This window comes from Triturus cristatus, chromosome 3_2, assembly GCF_964204655.1.
Source record: "Triturus cristatus chromosome 3_2, aTriCri1.1, whole genome shotgun sequence".
In the NCBI taxonomy this organism is placed as follows: domain Eukaryota; kingdom Metazoa; phylum Chordata; class Amphibia; order Caudata; family Salamandridae; genus Triturus; species Triturus cristatus.
The window spans coordinates 533,419,113-533,441,498 of NC_140584.1; the positions used below are offsets into that span (position 1 = coordinate 533,419,113).

At 45.9% G+C, this 22,386-nt stretch overlaps 1 protein-coding gene across 5 annotated transcripts in view; it reads right to left on the reverse strand.

Annotated features, from left to right (window-relative positions):
• The window catches only part of KIAA1549L (KIAA1549 like), a 667,839-nt gene extending 646,408 nt beyond the window's left edge, over nt 1-21,431 (reverse strand). For all 5 annotated transcript variants that reach the window (XM_085648235.1, XM_085648236.1, XM_085648234.1 and 2 more), the window contains exon 1: nt 21,131-21,431. In XM_085648235.1, coding sequence (XP_085504361.1) covers nt 21,131-21,293 — 163 coding nt within the window. In that variant the 5' untranslated portion in view covers nt 21,294-21,431. The remainder of the gene's footprint in view (nt 1-21,130) is intronic.
• Between the last annotated feature and the right edge of the window lie 955 nt (nt 21,432-22,386).

Consider the following 22,386-nt stretch of genomic DNA (forward strand, 5'->3'; position numbering starts at 1 on the left):
CACAGAGATATTCTGTCATGGACCTATATTGACAGTAGAGGTTGTGAAGCCACACAAAATAAAGCATGTGGTCCATAACAATTCTTTGGAAAAAGAGAAACTGTCACATGAAAACAGCTCTGGTCTAGTTTGCCGATAACCACTGATTTAATCTAAAGATAGTTTCTATAGCGAGGCTTAGGGACTTCCAACAAAAGAAACTTACAAACCAGATGATAAATATGTGAATTTAGTGCCATTCTGGATAGTTTATTGGTTAATCTTAGTACATGTTGGGTCCCAGTTTAAAGAAATAGTACACAGAATAAGAAATATAATGCAGTTTTGGAGCATTTCAGAACTATTATTGTTTTTAGTTTGAAAATCTCGCTTCTGGGAACTAAAAGGGCTGTACACACAAAGGAGTAAAACGCACAAATCAGCAACAAATTGTACCAGGGGAGACTATCAAGAGGTTATTTATAAAAGTGAGGGTGGTCTAGGTAGAAATCCTCATAGTGGAGTTAAAATTAAAATTGACAAGTGTTGAGCAAGGGATGATAGCTTCCCAATACATGGTTTTCACACAAAAGGTGCAATGCCCTGTATTCATGAAGCAGTTTCAAAACAGTCGCTCAGTGAAAATAGCTATAAATACCACAAAAAGTAGCGTACGAAGTTCCCCCAATGTATATATGACTTTTCTGCAAAGGGTCACCATGACATACCCGCAAGAATCACCATAACACATTTAAAAACACACTTAAGCATCAACCTGACCGACAGGTATAATGAACTGTTGCTGAATAAAAGCTTCGCCCATCTTTGAGTCAGACATAGCTCAAGTGTAAACCTCGCCAACAACAAAAGTACCTGCGTCTTTCCCCCCTCACTGTATTCATGAGTATTATGTCTTTGCTTATATCTTTATTCATCCTCGTGTCCTGCGATGTTTTGCAATTTATCTTTTCCTTTGTGTATGTAAAGCGCTCTGATACACACGTGTCTAGCTAGCGCTATATAAAACTTTATAAATAAATAAAAGTGATCAGCCACAATGGAATACAGATGACAAAAAGAGGAAAATAAGGACCATTCATGTTCTACAGACAAAACAACAGTGTCATTGAGATCATCCCTTGAAATAGCCTCAGCTTCTAGGCACATCCCCCTTCAGAACTAGACGGAGAAGAGAACCAACACTGCTCCAGTACAGCATGGCCTTACTGGCCTGGCGCTAACAACCAAAGCACGAGCCGAGCCAGCCTCAGATCCGCCATTAAAAATGATACAGCAAACATGATCAAATTAAGTTAAAAACAGGCTAATTCTGGAAACCTTGAGGTAAACTTCAGTACTTTATATTATATCACTGTATTAACAACTCTTTAAGTGAATCAGGGACTGTCAGTTTACCGCATGCACTATACACATGGCCAATACTGTTGCTGTGTAAGGATCAACATTGTTTCCATTAAACAAAACACAAGTGAGTTTGTGCAGACAGTGCACTTCCGGTAATTCATTCCCTCGACGTGGTCTCTAATTTACCACTCAATCAAAATGAGGCTCAGAGCAGTAAATTGATCAGCATTAGGTCACACAATTTGAGCAAGTGCAGAAGCAGGGATTTGAACCCAGGTACCCACTGTGCAATCCAGCCACTGGAGCCATATCTCCCGTCTCGCCAAACAGCAAAGCTTTGCATCCAGCTATTTCAAGGCCTGGAGTAGTGCAGCGCGCTCACTGAATATAAGTATCGTAGGCTGGTGCAGCCCGCAGCAATGCGTGTATAAATGTGCAGATGTCACTCTTGAAAGAGCAGCAGTGTACAGGAAGGCTGGAGACTAGTTGAATGTTAATGCCAATTCTTTCCTCTGACTTAACAAACAGTAGCAAAAGGGAGGGGCTCAGCACCCTAATGACGGCAATTACATCGATTAACAAAACAAAGGGGACTCTGGCGTCCCCCAGGGTCGGCTCTCCGATTACAAGGCTTCTGTGACACTCACATGTTTGCTGCTCAGCTCAGCTGCAGACACACAGAGCAAAAGAGGACTTTTGAAGATTTGGTGCCCTCAACTGTCCTGCATCTACAATAACACCCCTTATTACTTACCTTGACCTGGCTCTAAAGCAGGGCATGTGACTGGCGCCTTCTCTTTGGCTTGTTGTTTTTTTCCTGGGGAGTTCATAGACGAGGAGAGGGAACGAGAGCGGGAGCATCACTGCACCCACAGACATCCTCTGTACGGATGTTTGTGGCTGCTTTCAAAGCCCGGACCCCTCTCTTCTAGCATTGCTCTTTGGGTAAATATTCCCTTCTCCATGGTTGTGTACCTCACTGAGAACTTTGACCCCCACTCGTAACCTGCTTTTATGTACCCCCAGATGTATGTACCCACTTTCCAGCTCTCACAGGAATTACAAGTTTACGTTTCTTTTCTGTATCATGCTCCTTTCTGTTTTTATGTGGAGTTCTCTAAAATCATCCCGGATTATGTGTGTGACACAAAAAAGTGTAAATAAATTAAGGTAGACAAGTAGCATCCTAAAGATCCCAGACTATTAAGGACTCACGAAAGTCACCAGAGTGCACAGACTTCTTCTGTGGGAGCTTTAGCTCTTTTTCTCTGGTATCTCTCTTTTGTCTTAGGACTTAAAAGGAGAAACCCTTTTTTATTACACAGGAAAGGTACCCAAGGTGCTCTTGTCACCCCAAATTACTCATCACATTATTTGCCATAGACCTTAAGTTTCTTAGATTTCAAAGGATATTTTTATTCATACAAAGTTAATTAGAACTATTGCATGTATATAGCAACACTAAAAACAGGGAGGCATATTTTCAAGGATCTATCGCCGAGTTATCGGCATTTTATCGCAGCCAAACTCACGATAAATGTATCGCCCCATTCACAAGCTAATGCTAATAGCCCATATCACCAGGTTACCTGCGATAGCAGTCGCAAAAAACATCGCCACAGATGACTCCGGCAACTAACGCTAATGAGATGCAGAGTAGGCGTTCCCATGCCAAAAGCCACGACAACACCACTCTGCAACATTCTCAACGACCAGCCAGATCGTCGATAAGGCGCGTTAGCTGTAGGATTTTAACACCTGCTCTTATCTGGTGTAAAGTCAGATGACAGGGAGCACAGCCCAGAGCCACACATGAAGAACAACAGATGCCCTGGAGCAACTGAACATGCAGCCCGGAGCCCCAATAGGGCAACAACACCCACTGCCACCACTCCCAGGACCCCACAATCCCCCACCCCCCCGGGCCCTACCCCGAGCATCACCCGCCCACCCCCCCTGGACAAAGATATTGCAACTCTACGAAATCCCGAACCAAACAATTCGCATGAAATCGCACAATCACAACACCTAACATACATGTGTGGACAGAAAAAGGAGAATCATACATTCATCTTAGAATATCCAAATACTTTGTTTATTACAGAATAAACCCAAAACAACAATCCTGAAGAGTTATGGCGGGTATTCTCAGGACATTCTGCAAGTCACAGCCTGCAAGACAAAAATCTAGATAAGAAGGTGTGTTATGCGCTCATCAAAGTACAGAGAGAGAGAGCGAAAGAGAGATAGAGATAGAGTTAGAGAGAAAGAGAGAGAGAGGGAGAGAGAGAGGGAGAGAGAGTGCCAACACTACGGACCAAGGCCTCACTGCTCACCTGTTGCCATCGGTATGTCTCCAACCACGTGCCAGTATACACTGAAATCCCCCAGGTCCCTTATCTCAAACAGTTGCCAGCAACATGAATTGCAGAGTCCATACAGATGCACACACCATCATCGCTTGCCCGTCCCTGCGCACACAGGCTGCTGCACCCCAGCCCCTCCCGCCGCCCAGTGGTGATTGCCCGCCCCTGTACAACCAGGCCTCACTGCTCACCTTCCACCACCGGCGTATCCCCAAGAGGGCCCACTACGTGCCGGTGCAAGCTCCAAGCCCAGGGCCTGTGACCATGGCACCCTCCACATCATGCAGCCCCGCACCGCGGGCCTCCAGGTCACACACTTGATTCTGGGTCTTGATTTCGCAATGGCAGAGATCACATCAGTGCACACATCTGCATCGCAGGCTGCACACCCGCTCAGCTCTTGAGGTGCCACTAACTCTGTGAACCGCGAGGCTATGCCACATGGTGGTAGGCCTGCACTGCCCGCTGGCTCAGGCCTACACTGCGGTCCAGCAGGGCTCACACTAAACCGTACCATTCCAGACCGCCTGGACGGCGCATCATCGCAGGCTGCACGCCCGCTCAGCACTTTAGGTGCCCCTACCTCAGTGCACCGAAAGACACTGTCCCGTGGCGGTGTGCCTGTGCCTGACGCAGTGTATCCGGTGCCACCAAGTATGTGCACCACAAGCCATGGACCCTTTATGATTGAGTCTCATGGTGCGGATGTCATCATGTCACCCCCGGCACTGGGCAATGTGAGGTGGCAGGGCCCTAGGCCCTCATACATAAATGATAACCACACGGAGACACCCAGTTAGAGAGTGGAAATGGTGTCCAGCACGTGTGCCAGGCCCTTTTTATTGGCAGGGTCATATGTCCTGTGACGGCTGTGCTGGATGGGTGTGGGCGTAAACCAGCCGTGAGGGAGTGGCTGTGGCATGCTGACAACTAGACCTGTGAACAGCAGATCCCTACAGGGAAGACCTGGGACATGTAGCGTTGCCCCCCCCCCATGAGCGTAAGCGGAGTGGGCTGGCTTGGTGCATGCCAGTCCCTCATAAGGTTGTGAAAAATGACCCCGGGGCTCTTGGTGTGGTTCCGTTCAGGGCTGGACAAGGAAGTAATTATTTATGTGTGTCTCTGTTGTAGTGTTGGTGCCACCCGGACCGCAATCGGCAAAGTGTCACCCTGTGACCCAAGTCCCACAACATGAGCAACATGGACGTAAGGGGGAATCACTGACCCTACATTCATCCATACTTCCACACTTGAAAGATCATAGACATGACACATCTGTGTGAACATGAATGTTTATTGCACATCAGAAGAGGAGAAGTTCAGTCCGCAGTCTGATAGCTGTGTCATTGGTGACCAAACAGAATATGGCAGTCCATGTCGAGGCCCAAGGTGAGTGTCGCAGAGTGCATCGGGGGACAGTGGAAGGTGATGATGCAGAGGGCAGAAACAAGCAGAAACAGGCCTTATGGCGGAGATGGATGCTACTGCGTCCTTCTGACCATGGAGGCAGATTCATCAGCTTCTTCGTCCTCTGCTGTTGCATGTGCCTCACATGTGGGTGGTGGTGTTCTGTCTCCAGCACTGTGTGGCAGTGACACATCAGGGGTCGGAGATGGAATGTCTGCCGCACTGTGTGGCACTGACACATCAGGGGCCGGAGATGTGTATGGAGTGGTAGCAGAAGCATGCATCAGCGCCAAGCCTTGTGGCAGCAATGCCATGAGGATGGTCTTTAGGGCATTGAGGGACCCAGCTACCTCTCGCTGGTGTGCAGCCGTGGCAGCCGCTCCTTCCGCCCCCGTCCACTCCATGTTCTCTATGAGCCTCTGCATGTGTCCCAACTCCCGGGCGAGATCGCTGGAGCCGCTCTGACTAGACAGTCGTTCTTGTCTCAGAGTCAGGACTCTGGCAATGTCAGCCATGGGAAACAAGCTTTACAACGCAGTCATTACATCGCAACATCCTTTACAAAGCATGTCACTACAACGCAGCCATTACATTGCATGTCACTACAACACATGACACTACAACGCATGACACTACAACGCATGTCACTACAACGCAGGCATTACATCACATGTCATTACAATGCATACCATTAAAACGCATAGTACCCCTACACTATCTAACACTTACCCTACTGTTGCACCCCCTGTAGTTAGAATAGTAATTTTTACCCCTACACTATCCAACACTTACCCTACTGTTGCACCCCCTGGAGTTAGAATAGTAATTTTTACCCCTACACTATCCAACACTTACCTTAAATGCAATGTAATGGTATGCGTTGTAATGGTATGTGTTGTAAAGGTATTATGCGATGTAATGAAATGCGTTATAAATGTAGTTTAAAAACATTTGTTGTAGTGGCATGCGATGTAAATGTATGCGTTGTAAAGAATGTTGCGATGTAAAAACTGTGTTGTAAAGGCATGCGTTGTAAATGTATGCGTTGTAACGTCATACATTCGTCAGCCATGGTTCGTTGGAGAGCATGGAGTGGACTGTGGATGTCCGTGATGGGACTTAGACACCCACGTATGACGTCTAGTTTGGCTGCCATGCGGTCGAACCCCACCTGCACCTGTTCAACCAGCTTCTCATGGCACCCCAACACATGGCGTTGGAAGGGCATGTGTTCGTCGTGGGGGTCCTGGGAGGCAGCCGTGGTGGTGAGTGCTGCCTGCTGTGTGTTCTGTGCAGGGGGTGGGTTTCCTCGTAGCAGCTGGGCTGCCCTGCTCCTGGGAGGCTCTCCACGAGCTGTTGGAGGGCTTCGGAGTCAAAGGTGTGGTGGTCCTCTTCGTCATCAGAGAAGAGAGGTTCGGCCTGCTTTGCAGGAAGTGTTGGATTTCCCCCTGCACTGTGAAGGGGAGATGCAGTTTAACATTGTGTTCACATGTATGTTGACGCATTGTACATGTTTACATTCAGACTGCATGACAGTGTACATTGTGACTTTTTGGGGGGAGCTGCCTATTTGATGCGGGACAGTGGACATTTCAACAACATCACGGATGTGTGTTTGTACTTGTACATTGTCAACTCACATTTCCCTGAAATGCCATATGTGATTGGCGGACTGAACAGCTTCTTCCTACTCTTCTTGTCCTTCCCCTTCCCTGACCCCGAGGTCTCAGGCTTGTCCTCCGGGGGGCTTGTGGGGTTCTGGTTGTCCTCTGTACTTGCTCCGGCTACCTCCATTGTGCTTCGTTGTTGTTTGGCTTTTGTTTGTATTTTTTTTCTACTTTTATAGTGCATTTTCCCACATGACGCGTGGGAATTGTAGGCCTGTGGCTGGTTTTCGCTGCTTTTTGTATCGCGATTGGCGCCATTGCTACTATTTTCACGTTCGTGTTTCGCGTTTTTGCAGCGTCGTGTTGATTTTTGATGCATTATCGTGGTTCTATCGCATGGTGCCGCCGTGTTGAGAATACCATGTTAACACGGAGTTATTTTCCCGTGATAGACTGCGATGTGAAGAGTTGCGTTAAGCTAATTTTATGATGGTTATCACACGTTCTTGAGAATATCCCCCTAAATGTACTTTCATATTTAGTGAAGCAAGTTAATAATGACACATGGTGCAATTTAAAAAAGGAATGATAAAAATAAACTGTGGTCAATAAAACATTGAATTGAAGTGAAGTGAGAAGGATCCTCAGTTCGTAAGGTGTAATTTTTTCTCAGTCACTTTTAAACATTTGACAATGTGGGCACCAAGGCTGGTATTGTACCCATTAAAGGATTCAATAACTGCGTGTCTACCAGTCCACCCCCCCCCCCCATTAGGTTAAATGACTGGTGCAGTAAATCTACGCTTCATGAGAAGCACAGGACATACTCACGTGCAAGATGGATTCCTGCTCTTGTTTACACCATCTGCATGTTTTGTGGTTGTCTATGGTGGACTGTTTAGGGGCAAAGTCCAAGGTAGAGAGGCCACCAAAGTGATAAGCCATTAACTTATTTTTTGTTAACTTGGAATAGCAATGGTCAAAGTATGACTGACAAGCAGGGGCGAAATAAGTGTTTAAAACAATCCAAGCGCATGACCGCTTCGCAATGATATTATTATCTTGGATACATGACAGTTTTTATTTCTGTACTTCTTGAACTGTCCGAGAGACACTGATGAATTCCAGAGATTGTAGGTCATTCAAACATTCTTGCAAACATTCCCTGTATGTCGATTTTCTGGGTGTGCTGGATAATTCTGCCCAAAGCAGACGGTAGTGTGCCCTCCCTTGAGATTCTTAACCTAAAGCACTTTTTCACATAGGTCCCTTGTCTTGCAATGGGCTTGTTTGGTCACGCCAACGTCTAACCTGACTTGCAATGGTGACGCAATGTGTGGTAGCCAGAAAATGTACCTCTGGGTGTGATAGAGCACAGACGTGCTCTTTAATTTGTAGGGGTGCATTATAATCATGTGTAGGTTGCACCTGCATTTATTGTTTTGTCATATTAAAATAATGGTGCTAAAAATGTACCGTAATAACATGAAGGTGTCGTGTTATAGTTGTATTTACATGAATGTGAAAGATGTTCTCACTATAAAACAGTTGTGCTCAGCTAAAGGCCTTACTTGCACGAATTGTGTATGCCGACTTACAGTTATTTATGTATTTGATGTGCGCATGTAAAGTGGTGAATTAGAAGCGCTCAGCAAGCATTCATTTATGTGTAATTTCATGAGGCTTGTATGCCATTTTCTTATGTTGGCCGATTTCTGTAGGCCTGAAAATGTACTTTACCCTGGAGGCTCTCTAGTGGGATTTAACGTGTAGGTTTGAATTTTATGTGCAAGGTGTTTGCGCTTATGGTTTCCAACAATTTTATTTCGCAGCCACACAGAGGTCTGCACCCTTATGAGAGAGTGGGCAGTAACTTTGCACTAATAACCTTCAGCATCAGTGACAGTATTTGTCCCCACAGGGCTTTATACAGGGAGAGGAAGGCCAAGACCGATGCACCAGCTTTAGGATTTATTTGATCTTTGTATGCCGAAAAGGTTCCTCTTGAGATGATAATTACTGCCAGAAATGTATATTCGGACTCTTAGAGCAGTTTGTGGTTATTCAAAATCCAGGAAGCCTATTTCTTAGACCTTTCTCTAACTGAGACCACTTTGATTTTCTTAAAAATTGATTTCAAGTTTACTGGTTCCAGTGAACTCACACAATACGTTTACAAACATTTGTAGACCTACTTTGGTTCTGCTCACTGTGAGGATTTCGTCAGCATATAGTATGCTTGTCTGTAGTCTTCCTCCCAATTTTGGCGGGTGAACATTGGTTTTGACCAGCTCCTTTGGCCAGTCAGCTATAAAGATGGTGAATAATGCAGGTGCCAAAACACACCCCTGTTACAGGCCAACAGTTTTCGCAAGATTGCAGGAGATCTTCTCCCATCTCCCATTTTGATTTGCCTCCATGTTTTGCTGGTATACCCCAATCTGGGAGTTTGTTCACCGCAGCTTAGTTCTATCTACTTAGTCGAACGAGGCCTTAAAATCCACTAACCCAGCGCGCAAAGTTATATTTGTTTGAAAAAATCTCTTCATTATCGTGATTAATGCTGTCAGATTTTAAAGAATGCCCATTATAGGCAAACCCCTATATGTGGAGGGGGATTATCTGACGCTTCTCTGCCCATGAATTGACGTCATGTAGTAGGAGACCAGCAAAGTATTTTGCTTTGTTGTCAAGAAGAGTGATTAACTGGTAATTGGCTGGATTTGATTTACAGTTCCTTTGTTATTAGCATCGAGGATCGCCCCATGCCATGAGTCAAGTATCTGTTAATTTCCCAGACAAAAGTTGAATACCGTGGTTAGATTTTCTGCCCCAAATGACAAATCGATACAAAAGAATGCTTTGAGCACCCCGCTTTGGCCCAGTGCACCCTCTGTCTATGTTTTTGTACCAGTATTTTTGATTGTTCTACAACCTAACACCTTGTGTCATTATCTTTCTATTCCATGAGACGGCCATGCATTATCTTTGGGATCAGAACTGCCAAGTGCCAGGGGATATTGTTAGATGACAGTGAGTCATCTTTCCCACACCAATTTTGTGACCTTGTGATACTGTGTAATGATTGGTGAGATAATTTCCCTACATGACTCGTCGATGTTTATCTGCATTATCAGTTATTCTTTCTAGGTTACCAATCGTTCTCCTAAATTCTCTTGAGTTTCTGTTTCAACTTGTATACTAGAGCTTTGCCTAAAATTGGTCATCAAAATCCCTTTTTGCTAACCAGACCACTTTCTTGTGCTCTTGCCTAGACTTTCTGAATTTAGCTTTCTGGGTTGGATCAGGTGGGATTTTCTTTAGTGCACTGTTTTCTTGGTTCTTCTTTTTCAGTTATTAGAGCTCATGTGTGAACCATTTTGATTTGTTTTTCGTCAAGCTTAACTGTTGGGCTTTATTGCAGGTAGAATTCAGGTTTATCATTAGCAGTTTTTCCATGCATGAGTCCCCAGTTTGGATGGGGTTTCTTACCAGGTTTTGTTCCATCTCCAATAATTGGGCACCTTGTGACATGATGTTGTTGGATAATGAACCATCCCATTTTAGTCTTCTTAAATTGTCAGAGAAGGCTAAGTTTATCAGACGTTTTACCCAAGGGAGAAGTGGAATGGTAATATATAGTCCCATTGTCTACAGGAGAGGTCACCTTCTGAAAGAAAATCAATTTTGAAGAAAACGATGAGCAAAACCAAGGTAGAGTTGATAATTGACCTACTATTGGCAGTGTTACCTGTAGGTGCAGGTGGTTGGTTTTCTAGGAATCTTCCGTTTACTACCCGTTGCCAGAATACTTTGTCCTGTTTTATCACGCCTTTGGCATGTAATGTCTATCTGAACTGGGACCTCCAGCATGTGATCGTGCCCTTCCATTCGATCATCTCCATTAAGTGAAAGAGGTTCGAATTAAAGTCTTCTAAAAGGATGAACTCAGCTTTCTTGCATTCAGCTTTGAGGTCTATGAGTAACAATTATAGTGTGGCCGCGACTTTACTCTTTTGCTTTACTACTGGATTTATGTATATTCAGAATGATTAGGAGGCTACTAAGCCGTGAGTGACCGTCTCTCCAGTTTCACTGCTAATATCCATGGGACATTTAATTGCAGTTGGGCAGCCATTGTAAATCCACCCTTAGGGTGCTCTTTTACTTTTACTTTGAAAATATTAAATGTCAAAAGTATTAAATTAGTGTATCTTACATGCGGTCTGCCAAAGATCCTAAGTGTAAAAATGGAGACAATTTTACAACTGGGAAGAGGGACTCAAAGACAGGTACCACTCAAATGACTTTCATATTTCACAATACTAATTCAACACTAATCCTTTATGGGTTCCTGAGTAGTGTGCTACTCCCTGAAAAAGCGCTTTGACGCCTCGTCAGGGGTAGTAAGAGCTATATAAATGCAATTACAATACAATACAATACTAATGCACCCACCAATAATAGAAGTGCTCGAAGAGCCCTCCATTTCTTTAGTCCTCACAATAGCTGCAGCCAAGCTTGACTACATTCTACTAATCTTGAAGTCAGTACAGCTCACAACAGTAGAACAGCACACATCTCAAGCCAGATGCTGTCCAGAATGATGCCTCCTTCTCTCTTAATCAGTGGCAGAGCACCAGTGTCTTGTGCCCTCGGGCTGCCCGGTGCTAACGGTGAGTTGGCGTTTTTCCCCTGTGTTGGTGTTTATACTTTTTAATTCAAATACACTGAAGAAAAAGAAGCGAAACAAAGTAAGAGTACACAGTAAGGACACTTCTCAAATGATGCACGGTATGAGACTCTTCAAATTACTGTTTCTGTTCAAAGTACTTCAACTGAAGGCTTGGGACATAAAAGCATTTCAAAGTCATAGGAATCTGCTTCCAGGTTGGATTGGTTGAATGCTGAGGTCATTTCGGGTGAGATGGGATGAAATGAATATGAGTGCACAGAAGAGGTGAAATGATGCACGCTACATAAAGGCACAAACAAGGAAAGAACGGATAAAAGGGCACACGTTTTCTGGGACAGCAAAGACTGTGTGACATGGCACCACAATGGGGAGAATGTACTCACTAGGTTAGGCAGCTTAGTATGAGAAAGGGGGCTCTAAGAAGGCCAAAGGGGACCTAGTTGGAACTGCGAGAGATGGCACAGCTTAGACAAGGAGTGCACTGTTTGAGGGTGCAGTGTGTGGGGGGCTCTGACAAGGCACAGTGTGACAACGAACATGCTGGGTCAAATAGTACGTAGTGAGTGAGGGATCTCATAGTGGGTGAAAGGGCTGAAGGGGATGGTGTGGGAGAGAACACAAAGTAATGAGAAGGTAGTAAGTGTGCGAGGCTGACACAAAATTACACTCACTCTTGTGTACATCATTCTCTATTTGCCACTCTATTTTTCTGATTTGTTTCACCCCAACTTTGATTCATCTTTTTAACTGCATTTGTCCATACTATACCCTTTTTAAGTCTCCTGTGTTTTTAGGTTTCGCTTAAGACAGCTCATGGGATGTCTGTTGCGAGACATATTGTTAGCTTACAGTTGAATTAAAGCCCGCCAATTGCTTACCGTTGATTGGCTTTATTGTCACTCTCGTTGGCTTCCTTCTTATTTGTAAGCTTCCTTGGACTTTACTCTTTTGTTGTTTGTCCCTCACCTGGTGCATGACCCAATGACTTGTGTCCACTACTCCCTTTTCAAGTGCTATTTGTTTTAGTTAAGCACACTACCAGAATGCATGAGTTTTCAAGTTGTCTCCCTAATGTACTTTGTCCTCCTCTTTCTCTCATCTGTGTGTTTCTCCCCTCGCCCTCCCTCCCTGCGTTGCTGTTTTTTCTTCCTCCAAACCCACCCACCTTCCGATACTATTCTGGCTTCCCCAATCCCTTTCCATTTGCCATATGCTTCTACATCTCTGCCCTTCCACACTCCATTGTCTGTGTGTTTCCCCATCCTCACCCACCCACCCTCCATTGTTTGTGTGCTCTTGTCTCACCCTCCATTGTCCGTGTGCTTTAGAGACCCCGCACTTTGCTGTCTGGGTTTCACCCTTGATTCTCACTTGTCCTTCTCTCACCCACAAACATCCTTCTCGCCTGCCTCCCCTCCCTTTAGGTTGCCTCATTTTCAACCCTCTCCCCACCCTCAACTTACTCCCCAATTATTATTATTTATTTTTTTAAAGCACATTTCACACAGCTTTTATTTACTAATCCATCTTGGATTGTTAAATTAAACAAAAAAAAATATGTTTGCCTCATTTTGTAGGTGCAACATCCGTGTTGGCATGTGCCAACAAAATGGCACGACTGCTGTATCATAGCACTTTTCTGTTTACATTACTTTCACAAATGCTGTACCAGGGCTTTTTCAAGGCTCAAGTCAGGGGTCAATCCTTCATGGAAGTCATCTGGATAGCTCGCCAGATGACTTCCATGAGGGATTGACCTGATACCATTACTCCGCTGTCAAAAAATCACCATTTATTATGTACTATTGAAGATTCATGTTCTGCATTATAAGAGAAATGTTCTGTGATTTCAGAATAATCAATAAGCCTTGAGAAAGCCCTGGTCTCATTGCCCACCTGGGGCGAAACACGTGTCAGCTGTTGCACCTTCAGAGCACACATGTAAATAATGTGTATAAACACACAAGGATCTAACTAATAAAGAGTTTCTTGAAGACGACACATGGCATTGGTTTCTCTCTAAAAAACATCAGATATAAAAAAGGATACCCTTCGCATGTTTGAAACTACTATTACTATCCAAAGAGGAGCACATGCTCAAACTCTTACTGCACAATGAGCAATAAACAGGCCTTTAAATGTTGTTTTTATCTTTTCAAATTTGCTGTGTGTTTAAAGACAGAAGTCAAATGTTAGGCTCTCTCTTCCAGGGAGCTTGGGGTTTACTTTTCTTTCGCAGACTGCAAAGTGAGAGTATTTATGTGGCAATCTTTCTCGGCCTTGGTGTGTGAAAGGAGAGGCTGTAAGATGTTATTTTTTTCTAGCACACAACAAAATTTGAATGCCTTTAAATGAACTGTGTAAATATTCAGAATACATAATGATTAGGAAAGCACAAATGAAGCACCTTTTTGTAATTCTGAGGTGTGGTGGAAACAAATATTTGAATACAATCAAAACAAATCAATACACAAGGTGATGCTGATTTCCACACGTTATCATTTGTGCGCTGTATAGTTTTATCAGTAAAACTGTATGCCTGTACAAATATAATACCCATTTCAATTGAAAATGTGTGTCTGTAATGGCAGTGAGGTACCATACCATGGTTTAGTAATATACTTGCAGCAGTGTGCCCTAAACTGAAGTACCAACTAAGTTACTCACTACATCCTTACCACTGTCCTACTGAATACATTGGCTGAACTTGTTTTTGCGCGACACATGGATTTTTAATATTCCTTATGACTTCAGTACCACACTCTGAAAATTATTCCAGCACCATTAGAGCATTGTAATTGCGTAATGTCAGTTCATGCATGAGCTCTTGTTGGTACACTTTTTTTCAACTATCCCGTTTCTAGCAGTGGTGGCCAGTGCAGTTAAGCGCGGTGAGGTGGGGGTAGGTGGTGGAAGTCGACATGCGGCGGGATAGTAGACATAAAATAATTAAAACCACTTACCTTGTGTTCGGGTAAGTGGTTTTATTTATATATTTTATGTTCACTAACCCATTGTATGTCGACTTCCACCCCCCACCCCACCGCACTTACCTGTTCAGGCCGCGACTGGTTTCTACGCAGGTCTTGAAGGAAGCAGCGTACTGTAGTTTAAATAGCATTTTCTCAAATATCTAGTGCGCACTTCTCAGCTTTTACCGCAGTACTGAGTGTTAACACACAAGTGAAGAAAAAGAAGACTAGTCTTCATCAATGAAGCGCATATACTGTGTTGTTTGTAATTCATCTCACCAGAACATTATAACTTGGGCTCACGGTATTATGGTATTTATATTTTTGTCCATCTGTATTTATCCATATTTATTTTTTGCTAAATTTACCAGTATTTATCTATATTTCTTTTAGGTTTTTTTGGAAAAATATAGCTGAAATGTGTATATTTCTGCATTTATTTAACCAGTGAATGTACACTTGTGACTGAACACCTGACCGGGTTCAATAATACATAGACACTCAGATGATAAAATCGGCACTTAAAAGAAAATATGCAAATTTTAGTATCAATGTTGTGCAAATCTACTGGTGTTCAATCAAGGCTCTTTACTAAAATTCCTTTATTTTTTAATTCCCTTGCCTATCAATCCGCACAGCTATTGATTGGCCTGGCAGTCATGATTGACAGCCGTTAGAATCACTCAAAAACAACCCAATTTCCTTTTTTAGCCACATTTAAAAATAAATACAGACAGGAAAATAAATGGTTTTCTGTCTGTATTCAGGGGCGGTGCGTCCATTAGGGCACTGGGGCGTTGCCACACAAGCCGCCCGTGCCCGCAGTTCCCTCGGCGTGTCTGAACGTAAGTAAACTCTCAGTTTACTTAAGTTCAGAGACGCGGAGGGAGAACTGATAATCATGTCAATCAGCATGACATCGGACCACCCACCCCCTTCAGAGTCTGAAGGGGGTGGACGGTCTAACGTCATGTTGACTGACATGATTGTCAGACCAGGGGCAGCAGGCAGTACCACAAGTGCGCATGACTGGGGAAGGTCGGCAAATTTTTTTGCCGTGCCCAGTCATGCGCACTAGTGTCTGCACAGGTTTGCGCATGCCCATTAGGAGAGCAAGGGTTGAGCAAAGGCTCAATCCTCGGTCTCCTAATGGGCAGGCGGGCAGAGAGTAACCGTGCCCTAAGTCAATCCTGGCACTGCTGGCAGTGCCAGGATTGGCTGAGAGGGGTTGCCACCCACTTGCCAGCAGTGATGCGGCTGTGCCGTTCCTGTAGGCGCCAACGGACACGAGTCGGCGCGAACCTGCTCAGGTAGGATTTTTTTATTTATTTTAAAACTCCCCCCTCCTCCCTGGCCCCCAACCCCGCGCGACCCCGCCCCTCCCCCCACAAGCCGCGACTGATGGTGAGTGATGAGGCTTAATGGTATACGGTGCACCGTGCATGTGCGAGCTGGCTGCGCGTTATTTATCACAATGCAAGAATCAGCGCCTCCTCCGGCCAGGACTCCGTGTTCAAACTGTTTGTTTTGATGCATAAATTCAAATGTACATCCACAGTCATAGCTTCAAGTATTTTTCTATTAATACGCCACACGGCTTAACCGTTTGGTTTGATAAAGATACTTTTTCACTCTCAAAGTCTTAAATGGCGCTGCAGTTCATTGCATGCTCTGGCCTATCTGAAGGGCACTCAGTGTATGCAGCACCAGTAAAAGCATAAGTCCTATTCAATCTGTCGGATCGAGAAAATACTCTACAGAAGGTGCAGCATTATTCAAACATGAAAAGCAGTGCCACAGCCAGTATTTTTTTAAATAACTTTTAAGAACAAATGTGTCATCAGTGATTAAGTGAGTGCCGAAGAGTTGGGCCACCGAGGGTCCTGCCAACTCTGCCAGTGAAAAGCTCTGCCACGTCGGAGCCGCAGTAGCCGATCAGAATTCTGATCAGTGGCCTGTGTCACCATATGGAACTCACTGCACCTCGCCAGTGGCATGTGACACTAGCCAGATCCTGGGGCACCGGTCAAGGTCTTGTGTGCTTGTTATGGTCATGTGACACTAGTCGGGGTCCTGTGACACTGTCCAGGGCCCTGTGAGGTTAGCCAGGATCATCTGACACTGGCCATGTGCCACCAGCTAGGACCCTGTGACACTTGTCATATAATGATATCCAGGAGCCTGTGAGGCCAGTCCTGTGAAGTTAGAGTGTCAGAGACCCATGCTCAGGGGTCACCGAGTGCTGTGTTCCGACAGGCAGGGATTCACCTCATTGTAGGCAAGCTCTCCGTGAAAAGAGAACCTGCTTTAAGGGATATCTGGCCCCTCCATGATAGAATAGTGGTGTACCAAGTTGAAAGGGGCACAAGGTGGGCTGCAGCAGTGGAGTGAGCAATTGGTAAATTTAGGACCATTAGTTGGGAGGTACTTGGAATGTTGAGGACTTTCTTGGTAGCATTAATGTGTACAAAGAGACAGGCAAGCCGTAACACAAGTTAACACAGATCTCTGTATACTATTAATTTGCAAAGTTCAGAATACTATGTCTTGCATTTTTCAATCACACAGGCAGCATTTCTTCACAGTCCCTAAAAGCTAAGTGCATAGTTCAAGGGCATGTCATTGTAGTAGTAAAAGAAATGGGACACAGCTACCAAATAGCCTCATGAAATGAGTGTCATGCTAAACCAAGTACACTTTGCATGATGGTATTTTAAAGCCCATTAAAAAAAAATAAGAATGCCTATAAGAAATGTGCGTTTTCGTTCATTTAGTATAGAAATTGTGCTGGAAAATGCACCTTTTTACACCCCTTTTCAAAAAAGGTTCTCTGGGGGTTAAACTCTCCTAAAACAAATTCCAGCTTGCTCACATGTGCTCCAAAGGTCATTAATTGCTCTTACGTCTCACTAGTTTCAAATTCCACCAGCCACCACTGTATTGATCTATCAAAATCATATAAAACTGAAAACAGGGAGCCTTAATTATAACATATTTGCATAGGATCCAATGAAAACAGTGCAGGGACACATTCAGATGACTTTTCACAAGTATCTTAAACTACACTGTATTGTATAAGCAAAGCAATAAAGGAAATCTGTGCACGAACGTTACATATGAAAATCTAAAGAACTACCCGATATGATCTTTTTATCAGCAGCACGTATTGCGCAAGTCTTGACAAAGTGAGAGTCGTCAGAGTTTTTATAGCACTTGCCACCTTAATGGAGCCTGTTTCTAAGCACTCCTAATTTGCACATATGAGAGACCAAGGGAATAAGGAGATTGTGATACCTAAGATTCTATTTAATTCCAATTCAAAACCAAGATACTTCCTTTGCACACTTGACTCGCTTAAGGTAGCGCTAGCAAAACAGAAACAGCTTACCCCAGGGTGTGGTATAGGGACAACGACTCAGATACAGCACAGCACTGTCAAATCTGTGTCTCTGCTAGAGAATAGCGGCATAATTTAGAGGGTTGAATAGAATGAATCTCTTAACGTAACTCAAATCAATCTACAACATGTACATAATTCACTCCAACTACACCCATCTTACATCCACCTTTTCCCTGACCCCCGACCCAGCCTGCTAGCATTAGTGCAGCCTTCGGCCGCACTACAGACGATCCAAGAGAAAATCTCTGCGAGTCCCCTTGGTGTACAGCATCACTAAAAACCATTGGCAAAGCCAATAGATCCCTAAGGTGAGCTTTAATGGCGCTGCCAATGCTTGTTTATTGCTTTCTCACAAGTGAGGAGGCAAAGATAGATGAGAGGTCGAAGAATCGGAAGCAGGCAGATTGTGTGCCACATCCTGAGCAGAGACAGTTGGAAGTCGTGAAAAAGAAAGGGACTGTGATAGCAAGGTTGGGAGGAGTGAGTGCACAGGAACCGGGAAACGAGGATTTTGTGGTGGGGAGCAAAATGCGTCGAACGGTCAGCCGCAGAAGGCTCATAAAAGGTGAAAATCCTAAACAAGAAACGGGAAAACGAGGGACAGGGTCTTTGCAAAGGAAACGCATGTCTTCCCCTTTAAGCCTATGGAAGCGGGCAGTGTAAAGGGGGAGGGGCGAACGCCCAACAACGATGTCACTGTGCACATGCTGGAATTCTAAGGCTACTCTCCTAGCATAACACGGGCCAATAAAGCTAGCACCAAGCGAAAGCATGGGGCACCTAGCCCCTCCCCCGAGCCAGAGACGCTTTAAGGCAATGGCAAAGTGGGCTCTGGCCCAGGGCCCCAACCTTTCAGAGGGGCCCCTGATAGCGGCAGCTATATTTGGCAGTGAGTCGTGCCCTGATGGCCTTGAATAGTTATAACAGATTGTTGTGAATAGCGTTTTGCTATCATTTATGCTTAATGTGTAAGTATATTACAGACATTTTGAAGAAAAAGTGTGTTAGTTCATACAACATTCATATACAAAGTTTCTTAGATCATTACGGACCTCACATATGAGGAATGGGGTGTGACAGATTTTTTGCAGTAATAGTGAGCTGCTTTCGTGTTAAAATAATGAAAACACGCTTCACTATCCATGAATATCAGATGTACACACATTTACAATTTGACCAAAGAGGGCATGAAAGGGCTTTAACTGGATCATAAAATCAAAGCTGTTCTGAACAGGGGCCCCCAAAATACATTTGGCCCAGGGCCCCCCAAATCCTTTAAACGTCCCTGCCCCGAGCTCTGCTGGCACGCCTAGTCTGTGTGCATGGTTGGTTACCTGGTGACTGGGACATGAGGTTACAGCACAGGACCGTGGCTACATTTGTGCTGTGGGTGGAGGCACTTAGAAATGCCGCACGATGGGCAACCACTGTCTGCTATCCCATCGCCATGGTTACGAGTTTATGTTGTGTTGCATAGAGTGACCCGTCTGAGCGCATATTCGGCGCTAGATTACCTCTGCTAGACTCCTGTCCATCGGGGTTTCCGTGAGACAATCAGGTTTCTGATTAAACGTGTCACAGTTACGGAGAAATGTAAATGCACTAGAAATACAAAGGGGTCGCAACCGATGGTGCGGTGCAGCAGCGTGCGTTGCAGAACGTGGCAGTATTGTTCCTGCCATGGAAGCAGTGTGCGCAACCGCAGTGCACTGGCAACAAAGCCTACGTAAAGTCCCATAGCAACACAAGAGGGGGTGTCAAGGAGCTGGCCTACCGGTGAGAGTTCTTAAAATCGATGCTGTCAGGGGAGCTGCTCCCCGCAACCGATGTGGGGCTGTTGCGAACCCCCTCCGAGCATCTTCCAGGGGCATCTAAAACGAGGAGTGGCGTCAGTGGGTGAGCACCCGTGCTTCTAGGCACAAACTAGACAGCCTGCCATGCTTCTGTAACACTGCGATGTGACTGTGGAAACCACTGGCCTGGCACCCAACTGCGCACTCAGAGCACAAATAAAGCCAGGGTGCAGAAACCTCCTAATCTCCCCCACAAATCCTTCACAGATTACTATAAAGCACTTCACTCTAAGGAAAGGGATATGGGCAATTATGAATACAGGCAGACTATACCAACGCGATGATGGAATCCTCACCGCGATTCACCAATCTTTCAACAGATGGATAATCTAGGGAGCATTCACCAAGCAACCATTCTGCACTCAGCGCGGGAAAGGGCAGGTGCAGCGGCCCAGAGCTCTGAGAGGACCACAGTAACTGCTGTCTCTACTGCACAACCAGGGGCAAGGCACCCCTTTCAGAGCTTGCATTCATGCCCGTGATGACACCCTTGCTAGGCCACTGGGCACGGGGCGCTCTCGGGTAAACCCGCTGTGACGAGGCTTGAGATGTGCATTAAAACAGTGCAGTTCTTAAAAGCAGGCTGCTAACTAACACAAAACGCAATGCATGCTGCATGTTGCGCGTGGACTAAATGTGCTGAAATTGCAAACCAGCATCACTAGCTCCGGGGCTGTCAGCTTTGGAGCACAGAGAACTGAAACACGCTGACAACCGTCCGTTTCTTGGATTTCAGAGCCCTGGGTTTTTTGCTCGACTACGCGCACTTTCCGCTTCCATGCAACCCCTAAAATGTTTTTAAATGCAGCCAAAATCAAGCCTCGTTGAAGGAGAGGAGTTGTATGGTGATAGGTAATCCCTTCACACCTGCGCGCGGCCCCGGCAGGTCAGGAATGAAGGTGTAGTGATCCCCGGGGCTGCCACAAGCACAGCATTGTGTTCTTGTGTTACACACTCTACCTGCGGCGCGCCCCTCTTAGGACGCAGTCACCGATGGGGTCGAGGACAACGGGGTACACTGCGGCCCGGGGAATCGAGCGAGCGTTATCAAATTCAGAGTAGGGCGCGTGAGCATTCCCAATGCATCGAAGGGACACGATGACGTTAGATTTAGCAGTATGCATCGAACGTGGATGTCATGGCACCATTTTCAACACACGACATGGAGAGCCTCGGCTACAGAGCGTTACAATAAAATACACACACATTTGCCATTTTTGGGAAGCTGGCTGGGCGTGCTTTGTGGTATGCCCATTCCTGTTTCTGGAGATGGCTGCAGATCACATTGTGCCCTCAGCATGCATCTGTCAGGGCATTACAGGCTGAGCTGGTGCTGTCAGCAGTGCCCACGTACCAACACAGCCCCTACGTCCGGTACTGCGCAAGGCGCTGTGCGGGGTTAGTGCAGCCCTGGCTGGCACAGCCGCAGTGTATCTATGCCAGACTGCTCACAGAGGATGAACCGCCAGCGCTAGCGTCTCTTACCGGCCTCCAGTCCTCGAAGAAGCAGCAGCAGCAGCAGTCCAATGCCCAGCAGAAGGTGTGAGGCTCCCCCGGTGGTGGTTGTCCTCTGCCCGCACGCACCACTCCATGCCGCAGGTAGCGCCCGCAGGTGCGCAGCGCCCAGCCCAACCTCACGCAGAGCCATCTCTGGGCTCGGACATGTACGCCCTGAGCGTCCTGGCAGGTAGCCACCCGCGGGAATGGGGCTGAAAGGGGGGCTCCCGGGGGACCCCGCAGAAAAGCCGCTCCAGCCCAGAGGTGCCCGCGCCGCTGCCCAGGGGCTCCAGCGCTACTCCGCTGGCAAGAGGAGGTGTGGTCACTTGGCGTCCTCTGTTGCTCGGGGATGCTCCTGTTGTTGCAGCGGGGAAACGTCCCTTCATTGAGAAAGAAATCACGTAGCAACCGGGGAAAAGCCAAAGCTCTGAGAGAAGCGCAATCACTGAGGTCCTCTACTGGGTGCGCAAGGAACTGCAACGGAGCTCACCTGCTGCAAACCACAGCAGACCGGCTCCTCGCAGCGCGGCACCAGGTCCGGGCCGATGCCCACTGGAATACACAGAACAGCGCCTCCACCGCGGGCCGTTTGAAGGCGCTGCATAGATCTCAGGTCAAGCGCGGCGCTAGTGTCGGCGTCTGAGTAGATCTGCAAGGATAGCACCCCTTGGGATCATGCTAGAAAACAGCACGCGCACTGTTTCCGGCGAAATGAAAATCTCACGCACGCCGAAATAAGATAGAAATCACCAACACTTAAGAGCCATGGTTTTGATAAACGTCGCAAAAACGTCAATTTCCCAATAAACAGTAACCAAAAACGGTCAAATCTTTCGCCCATTTGTATGCCAACACAGCAAGCATGTGTGTATTCTAGGCATGATTTTGTCAAAGCAGAGGTTTTTATTAGTATAATAACTTTCACACAGAGTCCCTTCTCATCCATCTCCATTGCACAGGGACACCTCAGTGTGGACTGCAGAGGCAGATATGTATTCCCACCGGAGTCCCGCGCGGGGCTACTGGACCTCTTAGGTAGATATTCAATATGTTTTGCCTCCATTATGGTTTAAATAGAAATAGCACATGCGGCTCATTTTTGGAAGGAACGCTGGCAGAGACACCGGTCTGCGGAACCCTTCCACAAGTGACAGATATCAACCAGCCCAGGACTTCGGACAAATATGACAAAAATAACCCTATTCATTCCCCAACGGGGCTCCCCAGAGTATTTTATCGCCGGT